The sequence below is a fragment of the Apteryx rowi genome, unplaced genomic scaffold, assembly GCF_003343035.1.
Source record: "Apteryx rowi isolate R43461 unplaced genomic scaffold, aptRow1 scaffold_494, whole genome shotgun sequence".
Taxonomy (NCBI): domain Eukaryota; kingdom Metazoa; phylum Chordata; class Aves; order Apterygiformes; family Apterygidae; genus Apteryx; species Apteryx rowi.
In genome coordinates, this window is record NW_020450754.1 from 375958 (window position 1) to 394339 (window position 18382).

At 58.1% G+C, this 18382-nt stretch overlaps 2 protein-coding genes and 1 non-coding gene across 4 annotated transcripts; 2 read left to right on the forward strand and 1 right to left on the reverse strand.

The window, feature by feature from the left end:
* Positions 1-1278: 1278 nt before the first annotated feature.
* TRNAG-CCC lies at positions 1279-1349 on the forward strand. The gene has a single exon. It is a non-coding gene; the product is annotated as a tRNA-Gly (tRNA).
* Positions 1350-1688: 339 nt separating this feature from the next.
* Positions 1689-8685, forward strand: METTL26 (methyltransferase like 26). Of its 2 annotated transcripts, none has more exons than XM_026079210.1 (6): positions 1689-1879; positions 5216-5378; positions 6105-6164; positions 6812-6895; positions 7233-7311; positions 7401-8685. In XM_026079210.1, the coding sequence occupies exons 1-5, from the start codon at positions 1689-1691 to the stop codon at positions 7281-7283; spliced, it is 549 nt and encodes a 182-aa protein (XP_025934995.1). In that variant the 3' UTR covers positions 7284-7311; positions 7401-8685. The 2 variants fall into 2 exon arrangements, with proteins under 2 accessions (XP_025934995.1, XP_025934994.1); XM_026079209.1 differs by having other exon boundaries at positions 6828-6895.
* Positions 8686-8851: 166 nt separating this feature from the next.
* Positions 8852-12357, reverse strand: WFIKKN1 (WAP, follistatin/kazal, immunoglobulin, kunitz and netrin domain containing 1). The gene is made up of 2 exons (XM_026079214.1): positions 12160-12357; positions 8852-10345 (listed from the first exon to the last, which is right to left on the reverse strand). The coding sequence occupies exons 1-2, from the start codon at positions 12319-12321 to the stop codon at positions 8852-8854; spliced, it is 1656 nt and encodes a 551-aa protein (XP_025934999.1). The 5' UTR covers positions 12322-12357.
* Positions 12358-18382: the final 6025 nt, after the last annotated feature.

Genomic DNA, 18382 nt, shown 5'->3' on the forward strand with positions numbered 1-18382 from the left:
GGGGCCTTCCCAGGCTTTACTGTACAAAAGCACTAAAAAAACCCAGAATCTTGGGCTTGGAACTGGAATGCAACAAACACCCATCGTTATTAGGAGTCCTTGCAAAAGGGGTTCCAAGGGTCACACTGCAGAACCACCGCGTGTGTGCAAGGAGCATCCACAGGGGATTAGCTGTGTCTCGCCGGAGCTGAGTGGTGTTTGCTGAGGAATTACCCCCACCTTGCTGGTTTGGCGACTTGCTGGGGCTTCCCAATCCTTTTGCCAGTTTTCCAAAGCCAGGGTCAGATTATATTCTAGCAATTTTGTCAAGGCATGTCAAAGAGAAAGTTAACCTGATCATGTTATAGCGCGGTGGGAAATCCTTCAGGGGCCAGACCTGCCCTGCGCGTTGCAGACGAGTTGCTGTGTGGCAGGCCACAGGGCTGGTGGGGCTCAACTTTCTGCTCCCAGCAAACACAATCCCGCGATTCAGAGTGCTGAGCATGCGGGCAGGCTGGCCGCTGTTGCAGTGCCACCTGCACCAAGTCCTGCCCTTGCCAAGCTGCTCCCCGCAGGCAGCTGCCCCCAGCTGCCCCACTCAGCAAGCAGCACCCAGCTGCAGGACTCCTCTCCCCTCCACCCTCTGCTCTCCCTGCTTAGCTCCCTGTTTCTTGCACCCTGCACTGCAGAAACAGCTTTTGAGCCTCTCCTGCCAGCACTGGGGGAGGAGCAGGGTTTGCCTCTCTCTTCACATCTCCACCTGCAGTGTGTGGCCACCAGCCCCTGAAACACAATTGACACTTGGGGCTGTACCTTTCCCCCTGGCCGTGCTGGGTGAAGGTGCCCTGAAGGTGCTCCACGCTAGCCCTGCCTGGAGGGGTGATGGCTTTGGGACGCTGCCCAGCTTGGCCTTGCAGGACCGGGTCAGCCTAAGGCCTGAAGTTGCTCCATCAGTCCCAGGTCCAGTCGTGTCATGAGCACACCAGCCCCAGCACGATGAGACTGGGGGATCTGTCCTCCCCTGCACCTGGACAACTGGGGATCCGGCCTCCCTGCACCCGGACAACCGCGGGTGGTTCGGCCACCAGGTGCCCACAGCATCACAGGGCGAAGGGAGGATGGGGCAGGCGCTGCCGCCTTCTCGGGCACTCGTGCCCTGGCCACGTGCCCTGTGTGAGGAGCTGGGCCGGTCCCGCGGTCTCCCCACAATACAGCCTGCCCGATGCCCGACGCCAGGCAGCAGCAGGCAGGATGCAGGTCACCACCCTCCTATACTGCGCTAGGAAACACCTAACAACGGCGCCGCTGGTGTAGTGGTATCATGCAAGATTCCCATTCTTGCGACCCGGGTTCGATTCCCGGGCGGCGCACCGTCCTTTTTTCCCCTCTTTTAATTTCAGTCGTTGCCCCCCCCCCCCCCTTCTGGGCAGGGGCGGCCGCCGTTGCCGGGCAGCGGGGCACAGCAGGCGTCGCCGCTTCTCGCGGGAGCTGCGGGGCCCCACGGCCACGCGGTGCGGCGGCACCGACACGCCGCCCCCTCCCGAGGCGGGGCCTACGAGACGACGACGGGGGGGGGGGGGCACCGTCCCCTGGTGTATGCCGGGACTGTCGTCGCCGGCTCGGCGGTGCCGCGGCCGCCGGGCGGGCAGGACTGCACGGCGTGGCGTGGCGTGGCGTGGCGGGGAGGAGAGGGGACGGCGCGGCGGGCCATGCTGCGGGCGGCGGCGGCGGAGCGCAACAAGGATCCCATTCTGGCGGTGCTGCGCGAGTACGCGGGGCCGGGCCCCGTGCGGGTGCTGGAGGTGGCTGCCGGCTCGGGCCTCCACGCCGCACACTGCGCCCGCGCCCTGCCGCGCGCCCTCTGGCAGCCCTCCGACGTGGACCCGCGCGCCCTGCAGAGGTAAGCGGCGCCGGGCCGGGCCGGGGCCGGGCTCGCCTCCAGCCCTGCGCCTCGTGCGAGCCCCGCGGCTGGAGGCAGGCGGCTCCCTCTTTGCGGGGGCGCGGAGGCCGCTTCGTGCCTGCTCTTGCCGCTGCGTGGCGGCGTCTCTTCGTCCGGGTCTGCCCTGCTGGCTGCAGAACGCGGGTGGGGAGCAGCGGTGCTGCCGTGCGCAGGTCAGCCGCAGCGGGCCTCCGCTGTGTCCCTAATTCGGGCTGTCCAGGCTTGTGTGTGGTGTCATTTCGGGAGTACAAAATACGTGTTTGCAGCTCGTCCTACCTGCATTCACCTGCCCTCTTTCCAGAGGGGCTGGCTCTGCTGAGGTTATGGGACAGCTGAACTGCCTGGGCTTCCCACCTAGTTGCTTCCCCCCCGAAAAGCCCTGATACTCAGCTTGCAGGTGGTTGCTCAACTTGGTGGTGAGCGATTCGCTCCTGGCAGTTCTGAGATAACGTCGGCTGCAGGGTGTCCGAACCTGAACTGCAAAATGTAGGATGCCCTCACCTGTTAACTGCATGAGTTAGAAGGGTTGTAATACCACCGCAGAGAGGTTGCAGGACCTAATGGGTAATGTGCAGTTGTGAGCAAATGCCCATTCCCGGAATTGCAGTGCTGGGCTGAAAGGGATAAGTTTCCATTGATGACACAAAAATAAACACAGGCTCTTAAGGGGAGGAGAATTCCCAAATGAAAAATGAACCCCATTTGCAGTAGCTTGGCGTGCAGCTGCAGAAATAAATGCGTGTCCAGGGGGGTCTGCAGCCTGCCTGCCTCCTTCCCAAGTAGAATCGCCTCTCCTGGAGATGCCAACAGGAAATGTCACCAAGCAGAAAGTTCCCTGTAAAAAGTAATCTCTTGGGCTGTGACACAGGTTCAGACCTGGGAGCAGTGGCTTAGGGAGGCTGTGGTTCTCTGCTCCCTGCTTCCCTTTTTGGCCAGTTTGGGAACCGAAGAGCCAATGGTAAATCACACTGTTGCCATTGGTTGGTTTCTTTCTCTGCAGGAGAGCTTTCTCACACGCCAGGAAAGAAACTGTCTTTGCAAATACTTCCTGTGGGGACCTCTTGGCAGATCTGCTTGGAAGCCCTCAGCCAGGACCGGCCTCATGTCTGTGCCAAGGACAGGTGTCAGCTTCAAAGCCTGCCCTGTGACAGCCAAGCCTGGAGACTGTCTGTCTCAAAGCATCTTAGGGCTGTTTGAAATGCTTGCCCAGATCCCCCAAGTGCCCAATTGAAATGCAGGACCTGTCACGAGCAGAGTTACAAGTTGCCCCTTCCCCGACTTGGGCGGTTGCTGCGGGAGATCTCTCCACCGTGCCTGCCACCGAGCGCCTCCCAGCACTTCCTCCGCTGTGCGTCCCCCCGGTATCTAGACACCGCGGTGGGATTTGGCAATTCCCAGCCTGTGCTGGAATGTCTAGAGAGACGGGGTGCGCGCGTGCTGCGTCCATGTTCCCAGCAGGACACAAAGAAAGGCTCGGCACAGCCTCTGTCTCTCGTTTTATGGTGTGTTACTGCCTCGTTCAGGCTGAGGTGGCCGGGCTGCAAGTGGGGAGCTGGTTTATGGGATTTGCAGGCAGAAGTGGGTGCGGAAACGTACAGACCGACTGCCCTGCAGCCTGGGTCTGTGGGTGCTTGGCGGAAACACAGGCAGCTAGCTGGGAAGGGAGCACAGCTAAACATCCCTCAGACCCAGCTTTGCCCCCGTGCTCCAGCCGCCTCCTTGAAGTGCAGTGATGAATTGGGATTTTTAGGTCTTGAGGTCTCTCAGTTCACTGAATATCAGTGTCTCAGCCAGGGCAGAATGGAGCAGGACAATCATATTCTTTTCATTTTTATCATATTTATTCATTTTTATCATATTCTTTTCACTCACATTCCCTCATTTTGATGTGAAACCCCAGAAGGTGCTTTGGCCTGCCCAAACCCTCCCCTGGTATGGACAGTCTCTGGGCTGACACTCTTGCTCAGTAGAGGGATTGGGCTCAATATGCCCCCATGCAACTGCAGGCAGATCCTTGAATCTGGAAGATCCCTGGTGCTGCTTTTTTCTGTTCAGTGTCTGAACATCCAGCGCATCTCTGTCTTGGCACCATATGGGACAACTTTCTTTGGTTGCGAGTGTGACTCTTCTCGTGTGTACCACACCTACCACAGCCAGTCCAGCTGCAGACCAAGGCTTCAGCTGCCCTCATAGGAGAGCTTAAATCCCATCCCCAGTAGCAGTGTTCAGGACTTTTCCCTTTCAAAGGGGTCTCTCACCAACTCCCTATGGAGTAAAGCTGGCTGAACATAGCAAGCTGAGGACCCATCTCTGGCCATGTCTCTGTGTTTAGGATTGACTTTCAGAGCCAGGACCAAGGGTGTGTGTTGCTGGCCCTAAGCCCTTCTGGGGATAGGGCTGGAGGATGTGGAGGTGGAGGGAGGCAGTCTCATGACCTGGGAGCAGTCTCGGGGGTGRGCTGTCATTTGGGCTTCTAGCAGAAGCTTTTTGCCCTGGCTGTGTATTGCATGTCCTTGAAGACAAGTAACACTCACCTGCTGTAAGCCAAGTGCTGAGTTGTTTCTGTTCATGGCAGAAACATGTCTCTGCTGTGCCAGGATGTGGGAGGGGAGATGGAAGGTGGTTCTGTTCTGCATCAGAACTGCTGATAGTGCCGGGGAGAGCAGCCTTCCACTCTCACAAGAAGGGTGAAAAGGGCTCCTTCCGCTCTGAATGGGGCGTTCAGGGTGCTGTTTTTAGAGCTGCTTTTCTCTGGGATTTCTAGAGCAATGTRTTCTTCATAAATGTTGGAAAAGGAACTTCTCCCTGAGGCTTTGGAAGGTCAGCCCTCACAGCCCCTGTGTTTGGAAGCCCTGTTGTGCTTGGTGCTGCACAAATGGCCAGAGTGTGCCAGGTGCTGCTCCAAACTGAGGCAGGGTGGGAAACTCCATGTTTTCCAATACAGCTCTCTGCTTTTGAATTTGAAAGCAAGGCTTGTTTGACTGCCCAGTCAATCTCCCCCTCAGTAACCCCTGAGCTGTTTGGTCTGCTGGAAGGCAAAGATCTCAAAGATACGAGTTTCCTCATGGTTATATGAAATACATTATGCAGAGACCCAAGCTAATGCCACTGCAAGCAGCTGTGTTGCGAGCTCAGCCCTGTTATTAGACATCCGAGGTGCCACCTGGGACAAGCTGCTGGCAGGCGGGTTTCGGGTTTCCCTGCGTTGGGGTGTCACTGTGCAGTTACCAGCATGGCAGGGACTTGGCAGGGCAGGCAGTGCCCAACTTTGGGCTTAGGCTTGGGTTCTGCCCGCAGCATCGCTGCCTTCAGAGAAGCCATGCAGGTGCACAACATGCTACCACCCATCCATCTGGATGCCTCGCAGAGCTGGGAGACATGGGGTGGCACCCAGCCCRGCACCCTGGACCTCGTCATCAACATCAACATGATGCACGTCTCAGAGCTGCGGTGCACACAGGTAAGCGGAGCCCCGGGGCTGCCCAACGTCTTGCTGCCTTGCTGGCCCCAGCTGCCGTGCCACCAAGCCTGTGGCTTGTGCCCAGCTGCTCCTTGGAGTTTGGAGGCTCTCCCAGAGGGGGTTTCAGGCCAGCCTGGCTGGAGGGRCTCTGGTACTTCCCTGTGCCTGGGCTGCATGTTTAGGAGGGCTCAGGGTGATGACTGCAGTGTTCTGGGTTGGGAACTCAGCTCAAAATCAGATTCCACCATGTCCAAAGAGTCTCTGTCCTCATTAGGGTACATCAGTCCCAGGATCCTGGCTGGGCTGACAAGGGAAACCGAGGCAGGAAGACTGGTGTGACCTGTCTGTGGTCTTGGCTCCCTGTCCCAGGCCTTACCTCAAACCTGTGCAAATCCATGGGCCATGGTGGATGGTGAGCCCTCAGGCTGGTTCCCTACCAGCTGTGCCTCCATTTGGGCAGAGAGGAATTACAGCCCAGATCTGAGAATTGGGGGAGGGAGGCGGGGTGGGGAGGGAGACACCCCGGTGCCATAGTTACCTTGGGACCAGGCTGGATTTGGCTGATATTCTCAGGCTCCATTGGAGAGATGAATCCGCTTTCATCCTCCACTCAATTTCTTGAGAAGTCCCTGTCCCCTGGTCTGCATTACCCAGGGCTGAGGAGAGGGGGCCCTGGTGGGATGTCTCTGGCTGTCCGACCTGGCACATGCCTCTCTCTTTCCCCAGGGCCTGTTCAAGGGAGCGGGGGTGTTGCTGAAGCCTGGAGGTGTGCTGTTCACCTATGGAGTAAGTGCCAGTCCTKCTGGTGGCTTGGCACCGCTCAGCGGAGCCCTCTTCTTAGCGCTCGGCGCCCGTCGCTGGGAGCACCCTGCTGGGAGAAGGAGCTGGCACTGAGGGCATCGGGACCTGGCACTGCTTCTGCTCCTGTGGCAGAGGAGGGAGGGCAGCACTGGGCCCTGCTTGTGCTGGGGTAGGGGGTGCTGGGGGTGGGAGGGCAGGAAATAGACCTTTGGGGGCATGCGGTGATCCCTGGATGGGACTGGTTTGGCCGTTCACCCACCTGAGGCACCCCGCCTAAAAGGGATGGCCCAAAGAGCTGATCCTGCCTGCTCGGGAGCCTCGATCCTGTCTCCCCCAAACGCTCTGCTGAGGGCTAGGTCAGCTTCGTCTTTGGCAGTGGGGTGGGGGGCAGATGTTTTGGGGGTCTGGTATCCTGTACCGTCTCAGGCCTTGTCCCATCCTGCTTGGCCTCTGTGTGTGGGGAGGGGAAAGGAACCCCAGGGCACGGTGCCAGCGCCCTGGTGGTTGGGGCTGTGAGGCTGGGGCTCTCCCTCACCCCCTTGTCTGGTGCGCGGAGGGTGGGCTGCAGTTTGTGGGGGGGGGGGGGGTTGGAGGAGGTGGCAGGGAGCTTTTGCTTCAACCCACCGCTCCAGCTTTGTGTCTCCTCAGCCATACGCCATTGGTGGGCGGATCAGCCCTCAGAGCAACGTGGACTTCGACTGCAGTCTGAGGCAGAGGTAGGAGAGGGGAGCAAGGCCCTTCATGGGGAGTTGTGGGCCCAAATGGTCTGCCCTGGGGCCTGCAGAGGGCATCGCCTGGCCCATCTTGCCCATGCTGACCACTGTGCACAGCCGTGGGGACRGGGAGCACCCTGCCCCCTGCCCTTGATGCTCAGCCTCAGAGAGCAACCAAGCATGTTCTTCCAAGAACAGGCCTAAACTGGAGGCTGGGGGGAGCTTCACAACATCTGGGGAGCATCCGGTCCCCTGGGTGAGAGGGCTGCTTCAGAGAGAGGGCTGCTTCCTGGCAAGATGTCATGTCTGTCTGTCTGACACATGGCTCTCTTCTTGGCAGGAATCCGGGTTGGGGCCTTCGGGACACAGATCTGTTGCAGCAGCTGGCTGAAGCCAATGGGATGTGTCTGGAGAGGATGGTAAGTGCCCCTGGGCTCTGTGGGGTGGGGGGACAGTATTTCTCTTTGTGTGGTCCCCTACAGCCTGACCCTGAGCTTTGTGCTTCCAGGTGGACATGCCTGCGAACAACAAGTGTCTAATTTTCCGCAAGCAGTAACCTGCTGACCCTCTGCCTTCTGCTTCGCTGTGGCTATATCGTCCCACAGTCTCTGAGTGGGAGCTTTCATGTCTCTGTGCCACCCTCCCGGCAAGGCCATTCCTGCATCTCCATCTTTGTCCAGCTCCTGGCTGCCAGGGAAGCCCCAGCCTGGCACCAGAAGAACAGGGTGTGGGTGGTTTGAACTGTCAAGAAGGCATCAAAGGGACAGTACCACAGTCACCGTGGGACCAGGCTGGACCTGGCTGATATTCTGAGGGTCCATCTCCTGTTCCTCCCTGCAGAGCAGAGGAAACTGGCTCTGGCAGGGGTGAAGGGTTCAACCAAACAGCTTGTGGACAAGGTACGGCTTTAGGAGTGTATGGGGCTGATGGCCGACTGATGGACTTGAGGCCGCCTCTCCCTCCCTGTCTCAGAGTTCCCTCCCCCCAGCCATGGTCCCAGACTGGGGGGGGGGGGGGTTGGGGGGGTGAAAAGAAGGGGACTAGGACTCCCCCTGCCCTATCATTTTCTGGAGAAAGACAGGTTTGTTCACTCCAGCCTGTGCCATTCCCTGCTTCCATCCCCAGCTATAGGTTCTCTTTTGCATCCCCTTGGCAAGGGAGGTGCCCTTTTATGGGCCATAAAAGCCACCACTGCTGCCACTGAGGCCTCTTAACATGGGCAGCCCAGCCTAGGGGACAGAGCACAGCCTGGTGCAAGAGAAACCTGTTTCCCTTGCCACGAGCCATGTGTGTCTGGGAAAGTGCTTTACCAGAGGTGTAGGGAATCCCACCCCCTTTCTAACACTACGGAAGTTTGCCAGACTCTGGCTTGAGGTCTAGCTACAGACCAGCCACCTTCCCCAGGCCTGGCTGCTGCAAGCTGCCCCCTTCCAGCTGGAGCCAGCTACCAGAAGGGCATCTCCCTCCATCTCCCCTTTTCCCCGCACTGAGGCTTGGGGGGCCCTTCAGCACCCTTGCCCTAAATTGCCGCACCCAGTGCATTGCATAGCCTGTTACAGCATTGAAGGGAGGTGGAAAGCTTGCTCCAGGAGAGCCTGGATTGTATTACGCTGGGCTTGGAGGCTTTGGTGCTGTGGGAGGTTGGGGGGGCTGGAAGACCTCCCACCCCTCTACAACCTAACCCAGTCTTTTATTGATAGTGTCTGGGCTGGAAGGATACACAGGGAGGACGCGCAGACAGATAAATTACAAGGGAGACGGGCTGGAGCAGAGCTCAGCACAGGAGAGGGAATTACAAAATGATAATAATTACTAAATAAAACACTGGTCTGTGGGATCTGCCAGACTGCTCCCCCCTCTTGAGGTCAGTCTATGGCGCTGCATGTGGCTGGCCAGAGAGGCTGCCTGGGGTGACACCTGCCCTCGTGTCTATGTGTCCGTGCTGCCCCCTGCCCTCCCCTAGTCCTGGAACCTGTTCAGGAGATCACAGGTTTTCTTCTCAATCAACTCGTAGATTTTTTTCACGCGTTTGTCGTTGGCTGCTCGGACATAGCTGCTGGGGTCCAGCATGGCCATACCATCGTGCACCTCGCCCATGATGATGAGTGGGCCATCATCTGTGGTCATGTTGGGGCAAGGGCAGTTCCAGTCCATGTCAGTCAAGGTCACTTCCAGGTACTTGATGTTGAAGAACTTGAGGCCCATCTTCTCGTCCTTGAGGACGTCTTCAAGGGCAAAGCGGGCGATGCCAGAGTCCTGGTCCTCGATAATCTCCATGAGCCGTCCTACAATGGCAAAGTCACTACGGCACAAACTCAGCACCATCTTGTTCTTCAGGCGGCAAGTCTTGCACTGCAGGTTCTTAGGGAAGGGGCAGACATCCTCACAGGTCTCCTTGCTGTCAAAGTTGTTGTTGTTGCCTTCGCAACCACCGTAGACAAAGGAGTGGCACTGCTTCATGAGATGGTTATAGGCCCAGCGGGCCTCCCAGTTCTTACAGGGGCCTTGCACCATGGGCAGGAGGCAGGTGTGGACGGCRTTGCTCACGCAGGCTGAGCGGCACTCCTCGTAGGTCTCAAAGTGGTTCCGGTTGGCCCCRCAGCCACCGTAGCGGAAGGTGAGGCAGGAGCCTTTCTTGGCATCAAAATGCCAGCGCACCTCATGGGCTTCGCAGTCCCGTTTGTCGGGCTCCTTGAGGCACTCGGTGTTGGGGAAGGGCTGGGTGCTGCCCAGCCGCGGCTCCCCGCTGCTGGACTCCCGTTTGATGACAGAGAGAGGGAAGTCGGCCCGGAGRAGCCCAGCAGAGTTCCTTGCAGTGCAGGTGTAGATGCCAGAGTCCTCGTACTGGGCATTGTAGATGACCAGCTGCCCGATGTTGGTGATCACCACGTTCCCGTACATCTGATCTGGCCTCATGATGAAGTTCTCCTCATGGTCGCTCTGCTTCTCCCATGTGATGTCAGGCCGAGGCCGCCCGCTGACATCGCAGTGGAAGCTGACTGTGCCACCCATGTAGACAGACTGGTGGAAGGGGTTGTTGTAGAGGGCGGGGGGAATGGGCACTTCAGGGCCAGCCCCTGGGGTGGGTCGAGCTGTGGTCTCCTGGGGCACGGGGCTAGTGTTGGGCCAGGTGAAAATGTACTTGCACGGCACCATCGTGAGGCTGATTCCCCGGATGCAGGCCTCGGCGTCCATGTAGCACTTGTTATAGTAGGTGAGGCCATCCGAGGCGCAGGTGAAGTTGGGCTCCTTCTCGCACCGGTCCTTGCACTTGCAGATGGGCTGCCCATCCCAGATGTCACAGTCTGAGCCCTGCTGTGTGCACACAAAGCTCTCGCATGAGGCTTCTTGAGCTTGCTCCAGGGGTGAGAGACTTCCATCAGCAAAACGAGCCGCCACGCAGCTCCGCAGCCCACAGACATTGGTGCAGCACTTTTCAAACCCCTCGCAATCCTGGAGCAGAGAGAAAGGACACACGCTAGCAGGGTTACAGGTGCTGCACCAGAACCATTAGCAACTGCTTCCACCTCTTACCAGAGTGCAGCTGCCTCAGGAGTGGAGCCTGGAAGCACAGCTTGCAGCTATGCTTTGCTGCAGCTTTAGGACGGGAAGATGCTCTGCACGCTGCAGGGAGGATGTGGTGTTTGATTTTTGGCCTGAGTTAAGAGCTCGCCATTTAGGCAGAAACTGCACGAAGCTTGGGAAACCCCAGCTTTTTGCATTTCCTAGGTATCCCACAATGTATGACTGGGAGGGAGAAGTCCAGCACTGTGGCTCTCAGCACAAACATGTTCTTCTCTTTTCCTGCCCTCTGCCCCCCACTGCTGGCCGCCCCAGTCCCTGGCCTTGCTTAGCTCTAGGTAAGAGTTGGACCTTTCAAGAGAGGCTCTGCTAGCCCCGTTTTGAGCTTGGCCAGGTCTGGGGATTGGACACAATCCTTCACTGACCATCACCCCTCCAGGATGGCTGTGAGTGAATTGCAAGAGCCTGGGRCAGGGATGTCCCACTCTCCTGCTGGAGCCAGCCTTTCAGATTTCCCTAGGTACAGTGCAACCCCAGCTGAGGCCGGGCTGCTGGACACATGACTACCTCAGGAAGGACTTGGGGTCGTTCCAGTGAGCGTGGCAGTGCTGAGTGGAAAAGCAGCACTGTCCACTGCTTCACCATACGTATGCTGACCTTCAAGGCGCGCTTGGCTCGGGGAGTCAGCGTGCTCTCCACTGCCTGAGGGGAAGCAGAGCTTGTTGCAGCCATGCGTAGCCAGGGAGTAACTTTCCGGCTTTAATGCGAGCTAGCTGGACAGAGAGAGATGACCCTCTCCCCTGCCTGCGGCTGTGGGTGGCCCAGAGCCTGGGCTCTCTGCAGACGGGCAGCCTGGCCCGCAGGGTGGGTCTGTGCCAGTTCTTGGGCTCCTGGCTGTGAGGCCAAATGGGGGCTGTCAGAGGGTAGAAACTACTGCTCTGATTGATGGGGGGGGGGGGGGGGTCCCTGTCCCAGCACACTCCTGCCTCTTGGGGAGGGGAGGACCCCCCTCCACGGGGAGGCCTGACCAGCTGCGTGGCAGCACCCTGGGGGCTGCACAGATGGGGTGCCCTGGCCATAGGGAGCCTTTGCTCTCCAGGCAGTGGGTTTTTGTTTTTTTTTTTTGGGGGGGGGGGGTTAAACTATTTCTTTGCCCGCTGCAGGGATTGCTAGCAGCCCCAGGGCGCAGCTCATGCATGCAAAGAGCACAGGCAAAGAAGGAACCCACAGCAGTGACGTTGCGTGTGGGATTAGACCCCCCCCCCTCGCCTCCTTACCCCCCCCCCCCCCCCMSMTKRGGTCCTARCCACCAGCCCTCATCCCTCCATCCTGGGGTTTGGGGGGGGGCTGAGCACTAGGTCCTGCAGCGCTACCCTGGGACGTGCTAGTGTTGAGGATTCATAGTGCTCTCAGTGTGTTGAAGCTCACTTGCTGAGCGGCGCAGGCAAGCCTTGGGCTTCTCCGCAAGCCTCAGCCGCTCGATTGCTTCATTTTGCTAAAGCCTCTCATTTGTCACACAGGGTTGGGGGAATCGGGGAGACCAGGGAGTCTTTGGGCACCGCTGTAACCACCTCTGCATGCCGTGAGCACTCCCGGGCACACTGCTCGCAGCCGGGCGCACCCGCGCCAGGGCAGCAGGTGACTGCCCCGCAGCACCCAAAACTGCAGGCGGCACCCATGTCCTCTGGGCTGGGTGCCCAGCGCTCTCCCGGGTCTGTCTGTGGCACCCGCAGCGCCCCGCTCACCTGGTCCGCGTGGCACTCCCGCTCGCAGGTGCTCTGCGCATCCACCCACAGGTTGGGGTTGAGCTGGTTGGGGCACACTCCCAGGTGCCGCATCCTGAGCGGCTGCAGGCTCAGCCCTTCCGCCACGGTGGCCAGCAAAGGCAGGAGGAGCACGACCAGCATCAGGTCTGCCCCGTCACGCTGCAGCTTGCTTGTCTGCTTTTTTAATCTCTGGCTGCTGAAACTCCTGAAAGACATCTGGCTGCCCTGGGGCACGGGCTGCCCGCTCCCTGCTTGGCAGAGCCTTGCCTGGCTTTAGTAGCTCACAAAACAAATCACATGCAGGATGGAGGCACGGAAGGAAAATAAAAAAAAAGGCAGGTGAGGGGGACAAAGAGGAGGAGGAGGAGGAGGTGAGGTCCAAACCTCTGTGAGCTAGCACATCCAGTGTATGCTGTATCTCCAGAGATGATGCCCAGCACCTCCATCCATTGCTGATGCTGAGCTTGGCCGGCAGGAACTCTCAGAGTGCTTGGAACACCATCATGGAGCAGTGCTGTCCTCAGAGAGGTCTCCAGGCATGTGTCTCCAGGTTGGTGGGTGGCACGAGCAGTTCATCCACCCCCGAGTTCCCCCAGGTGCTTGTGGAAAGAGTCAGTCCATTCCCAGCACCCCCAAACTTCAGCCAGCTGTTTTCCTAAGCACCCAGCTCGGCAGTGAGCCTGGGCAAGCAGGGCAAGGAGGCTGTGACCGTGCACGGCGCTGGGCGCCAAGAGTCTCACGCAGTGCTCCTCAGCTTGCAGCAGGCACCACCACGCGCCGGGTGGAGTGAGCGGGCAGCGGCGCAGGGCCGGGCTGGTGCGCGTCTGGGGCAGGGGGTTGGAAGAGGAGGACGGGAAGGTTGTAATCTGAATCCCCTCCCTTCTCACTGATGTTTCTGGGTATTTGGAATGGAAAAGGCGCTGACCTCAGACTCTAACCCTGTCTGAGCTGATCGACTGGGCAAACACAGGGGGAAGATCAAAGGCAGAATGCAGAAAGTCTCCAAAGAGAGGGAGAGAAAGGAGGGGGGGGGGGGGAAAATGCCTGGCCCATGGAGCCAAATTCCTTCAGGATGAGAAAACAGCCAGAGCCTGTTGTCCCCCTCGAGCAGGCTTGGCTAGCCAGGCCTGGTGGTGGTGAGACAGGCTCAGTCCTCATGCTTGCCCATCTCAGCTTCTATTGGGTTCAAAGAGCTTTGGTTTAATTGCCAGTCCTTAGGGCTGGGCTGGAGGCAGCAAGCTCTGTAGGGAGAGCTGCCAGGGACAAGGCTGCGCGGGGAGGCCCTCCACACGGCAACCCTGCCTTCTCCTCTTGGCAGCAGGCTTGCAAAGAGCCCACTGCCTTCACGGCCTCCCAGCAAAGGCAGCCCCGTGGCCCAGAGCAAGGCACCCAGGAGCCTTCCCACCCTCCGGCTGAGGGAAGTCCACAGGAGCTGCTTGCCAGGTGTTCAGGATGGGCAAGCTGAGAAGTGAAGCATCCTTGGTACCTCTCTGCAGCCCCGCTGCAGCTCAGCCAGATGCTGGGTCCTGTGCCCATCAGCCCACGGTGGCTTCTCCGGGTGCTCCAGCTCCGGCTCTTGCCACCTGGCAGCTTGCTGGCTCCAGCAACACAGCATGGTGGATATCCAGCACCCATGGAAGGTCCTGACGCAGCCTTGCACCAGCACCCAGACCTCCCTCCCACTCTGGCAATATGCAATGATAATTTACAGCCAGGCTTTTCAAGTTCACTGTTGTTCTGAGCTGGAGAGCTTCTGGAAAGCGGTGCCTGGCTGTGCCAGGCCCAAGCCGGGCTGCTCCAGCACGCCGGGGCCTGGGCTTCAATCACCTCTCTGCCTTGCAGCGTACTTCCTGGAGCCAGCCCTAAGCTGGCAGGAGTCAGCCCACACTCCCTGGGCAGATTTTTCTAATCCCTAGTGGAGACTGACCTGCAGCAGGCACTTTTTACAGCACTTCTGAGAGCCTGGAGAGCATTAACTCTTCCAGCACTGGTGTGACCCAAGTAGTTTCATCTTTATATTGGCCTCAGCTCAAAGATGGGGTTTGCAGCTCTTGGAAAACATCAAACCATCAAAAGGCAGTTTTGTCTGGGTCAGGAGCAAACCCAGCTGCAACCCCCCCCCCTCCCCCAGCACTTTCCCAGCATTTCTCAGGAGGCAGTGAGCCTGATGGATGATACCTGCCAGCTGGTATCCCAGCTCCCATGGGAGCAGAGGGGCTGGAAACCTGGGAGGGCATCTTAGCGCTTTCAAGCTCCCTTCTGCAGAGCAGAGTTCAGGGCTTGGAGATGGGGGTGGAGAGGGGGGGGTGGGAGCAGGAGAAACGTGGAAAGCCTTTTCTTGCCCTTGCAGGCATAGACGCTACAGCCCACAGTGAGACACAGCATGCCCAACGTGCAGGAGTCAGCTCCTTGTTGCAAGGGCTTTAGCATGTGCTGCTGACCAGCTTTCGCTGGCAATGCCCCTGTTTGCAGCGCACAAGCATCGCTAGCACAGCTGCCCACGCGGTGTCCAGGGGAAGCCCAGCTCTGCCCTGACCGAGCGTTTTCAGCAGGGGGAGACTTGGCACGGTCCTCTGCACCTGCCACGCTGGCCTGAGCGGGACACAGCCCACTGTGCCCTGGCACGCTGACCTCCCAGCTGATGCCCCACTGACACAGCACCATGACCTCGGCTCAGCTGCAACGTGCAATTGCTGCCCTTTCTCTGCCCAGACAGCTGGTTGGGCCGGGAAACTGCTGCTGCACGCTTGGACTTGGAGCTATATAGCTCACTAGCAGCACTCGCTACCAATGGAAGCATTATCCCAGGGATTTACCAGGAGTTTTGTTTTTTTTTAAACCCTGATGCAATGTCAGGCCTGACATCAGTTTGCCATGCATACACTAGCCTCCTCCAAACGGTTGCCCTGCACACAGCTGTGGTTGCCCCAGCTGGCCACCCCACATGGAAGCCACAAACACCAGCCTGTCTCACTGAAGCAAAGCAAAACCAGTTACTGCTATACGCTTCTTGTTTTAGCAAGAAAGGCTGAGCTGTGTTGGGGGCAAGCTTGTTTTGGCCATGCCAAGTCTTCCTGTTCAGGGAGCTGCTGTGGGGAGCTGGCTGGTTCAGCTCTTCGTGGCTCAGCAGCTAAGTAGCCATCTGAGGGTTGAGCCAGGGTAGCAAAGAGCAAAGCTCCCTGTTTCCCGCTGCTTGCATGCCTCACCCTCTGAGCAGTTCCCCTTCCAGGTCCCAAAGGCCACATGCAGCTGTGACAGGGCAGAAGAACCCGTTCAGGGCGAGCGAAGCAGCGTGCGGGGAGCCGATGCCTTCCTGCTGTCCTGGCACCTCCTTGTACCAGCCGTGCTGCTTTGCATGCTGGCCTAGGCTGCTCCTAGCTCTGCCAAAATGTGCTGAGTATGGCTGAGGAAGGCAAATGAGGTCTATGGGGGGGGGGGGGGGGTTGGCCTCATCCCCCTGCCAGACTGCCAGCTGCACTCAGGAGTGAGACATCCGCTGCTGCCAACCTCTTTGGCACCTTCCCCTGGAGCATATCCGCCCTTGTCCCCTGGCTGCAGGTTTTCCTGACCACTGTCCTGTTCCCCCCCCAAGCATGCGGCTCCAGCATATCCAGCTAAAGGAAGAGATGATCAGCTCACCTCTGCCCAGCCAGGGATCACTGACATCCCTGCAGATCTGTGCTGTGGCCTCTCTCCTGTTTTGTGAAGGCCCCAGGAGGTGCATGGGGAGAAAGCCAGGGTCCAACCACAGCCAGGTAAACCGCTTTGGCTATTTGCAGTCAGCGCTGGCGTGGGCTGAGGCACGCCTGGGCCAGGAGGTGAAGGAGATGTTCTGCTGCCCTGGGATACCCCATGGGGAGGCTGATGAGAGCTTCTGCAAATAGAGGGGGTTGCACCAGAGCGGCCCAGCCCAGGAGCTCCTGGAGGGTGGCCGGCCATCCTTTATCCAGTCCGGGCAGACTCGGGGATCGTGCTCTTCCAGGGTAGCACAGCGTTCTGGACTTCCCCAGCTGACCTGATATGCTGTCTGTCAGCTGGTCCCTGCCAGCAGCAGGCTCCTTGCAGCAGGGTCACACATGGAAAGCCCTGGCCCGCAAACCAACCTTGCTCCTGAAAAGATGTAGCATCGCAGTATGCATGGGTCTTGTGCGCCAAGTACTAGACTTATGAGCAGTCTGGGGACCTACCATGGCTTTTGGCCATGCTCAGGGTGACTCAGGGTCTTTTAGAGTGTGCTGCTGCAGGATTGAAGAGAAGGGTGCACCTTCTGTTCATGAGCAGAGGGGGAGAGGGGAGCAAAAATCTGTGTCCCAGCTTTTACCAGCATGCCCTATCCCCATTCTGGCCGAGGGCCTTCACGTGCTTCTCCCCTGCTACCCAGCGTCTGAGCCTTGCAGCACCCTCAGTTCATTTGCAGGCACCTTCCCCTCCTCCCTGGTAAGAGCAAGCCCCCCCGGCGATGGCCAGACCTGTGGCAGGAAGGCCACAGCAACACCAGCCCAGCTGTCCACGGCTCTGGGGCACTCCACGAGCCTCATGGTTACTCTGCCCTCCCATGACACCACTGCACCCATGGGAGATCCTGCCCAGACAGTGGAGCAAGGAGGCCAAAATCCTTGCAGCTACAAGCACATTTATGGAAATGCCCCACTGCTGCCTTAACCACTGACCCGCGCAGCCCCTCACCAAGCTCCCCGTGGGCATGTTCCATTCAGCCTGAACTCCTGTGCCCAAGTGTCTTCACAAGATAAATAAGCACCCCATAAGGGAGAGGAGACAGTTTCTGCCTCATCAAGTAGCGGACGAGTAGGGTCTAGACATGTGGGTACAGCATCACAGTAATCTCAGACCTTCTCAGATCACTGCAACTCAAGTTTGGATCAGATCCCACCCCGGTGGCCCCTCTCCTGAGCCAAGGACGCATCCTGCAAGAGGTGGCCTATGTTCCACAAGTGAGCCTGAGATGTCTCATCTCCATGTCACCAAGATCAAAAGGGGTGAGGCTGGGATAAAGGCCTGCTAGAGACCTTTGTTTCTGCATACACAAGGCTGGCTCGGGGGGGGGGGGGGCCCTGAATGCTGTGCAGTTATTTCGTCTCATTTTTGATGGCAATGTGCTTGCTGACCTCTGCTGGGATCTTTTGACCCAGGAGACAGGAGCTCCCCCTACCACCACGGGCTTGCCTTGGCAGCCTCGTCTGCTGCCTTGTTGCATGAAGCCAAGCTGCTGAGGTTAACCAGCTTAAGGAGGAGGCTGAGGCTCCAAAGCAGCTGTGCAAGTCCAGGGAAGCCACCTTCGTTTCAGCAAAATAATTAAATCCTCCCAAAGCAAAGGGCTTGGGTCAGGGCTCTGCACACATTCTCAAGCAGCAGGGCCAAGTCAGTAACTCTGGGATGGTGAATCATTAAATGCAGATCCTGCATGAAGGGGACAGCACAACTGGGCACTGGACAGACAGGCCAACACTGCCTCACAGGGAAAAGCTGCCTCTCCATATTCCCTACCTTACGTCTCCTGAAGCTTAGCAAATTTGCTAGCGTCTTATTTTTACTTCTACGCATATTTCCAAGCCAGGATGGAAATTCTGTTCCCAAAGGCTTTGGGACCCTCACCCAGATTTTGATTGTGTATCACAGCAGATGGTCCTAAACCCTAAAGCCAGGGACACTGCAATGCATACAATAAAACCTTTTTCATGAAAGACCCAAGCTGGATCCACGCTTCACACCTGCACATTGGATAAAGTGGTCTGGGGTCTTTAATGCAAGTTTCTAAAACACACTGAAAAAATTAATTCCCCACCGTACATCCTCTTTGCCAGTAAACTTCCCATCTAATTATTTATTTCTCCAGGAAAATCACTATACCAAACCTAAGCCCCAAGCATGGCCTTCTCTAGTAATTCTTCACCAGAACAGGAAAGAAAAAGCAATTCTTTCCCATCCTGCAACAAGCCCGTCATAAACTTTCACCACCTGAAGGCTTAACACAGTCCTAAATTCAGCCTTTCCAAAACTTCATCTCTGTACACTGAGGGGTTGGAATATTAAAATACTGGTGTGTAACTCCTGGGTGGCCAACTGTGCTGGCTTTCCCAGCCGCCACCACCTACCTGCTGCGGGAGAGGAAACCACGCATGGCTCCAGCTGCCTCTCAGAGCCCACCCACCAAAGCGGGGGGGATTTTTAGGGGTCATTTTCA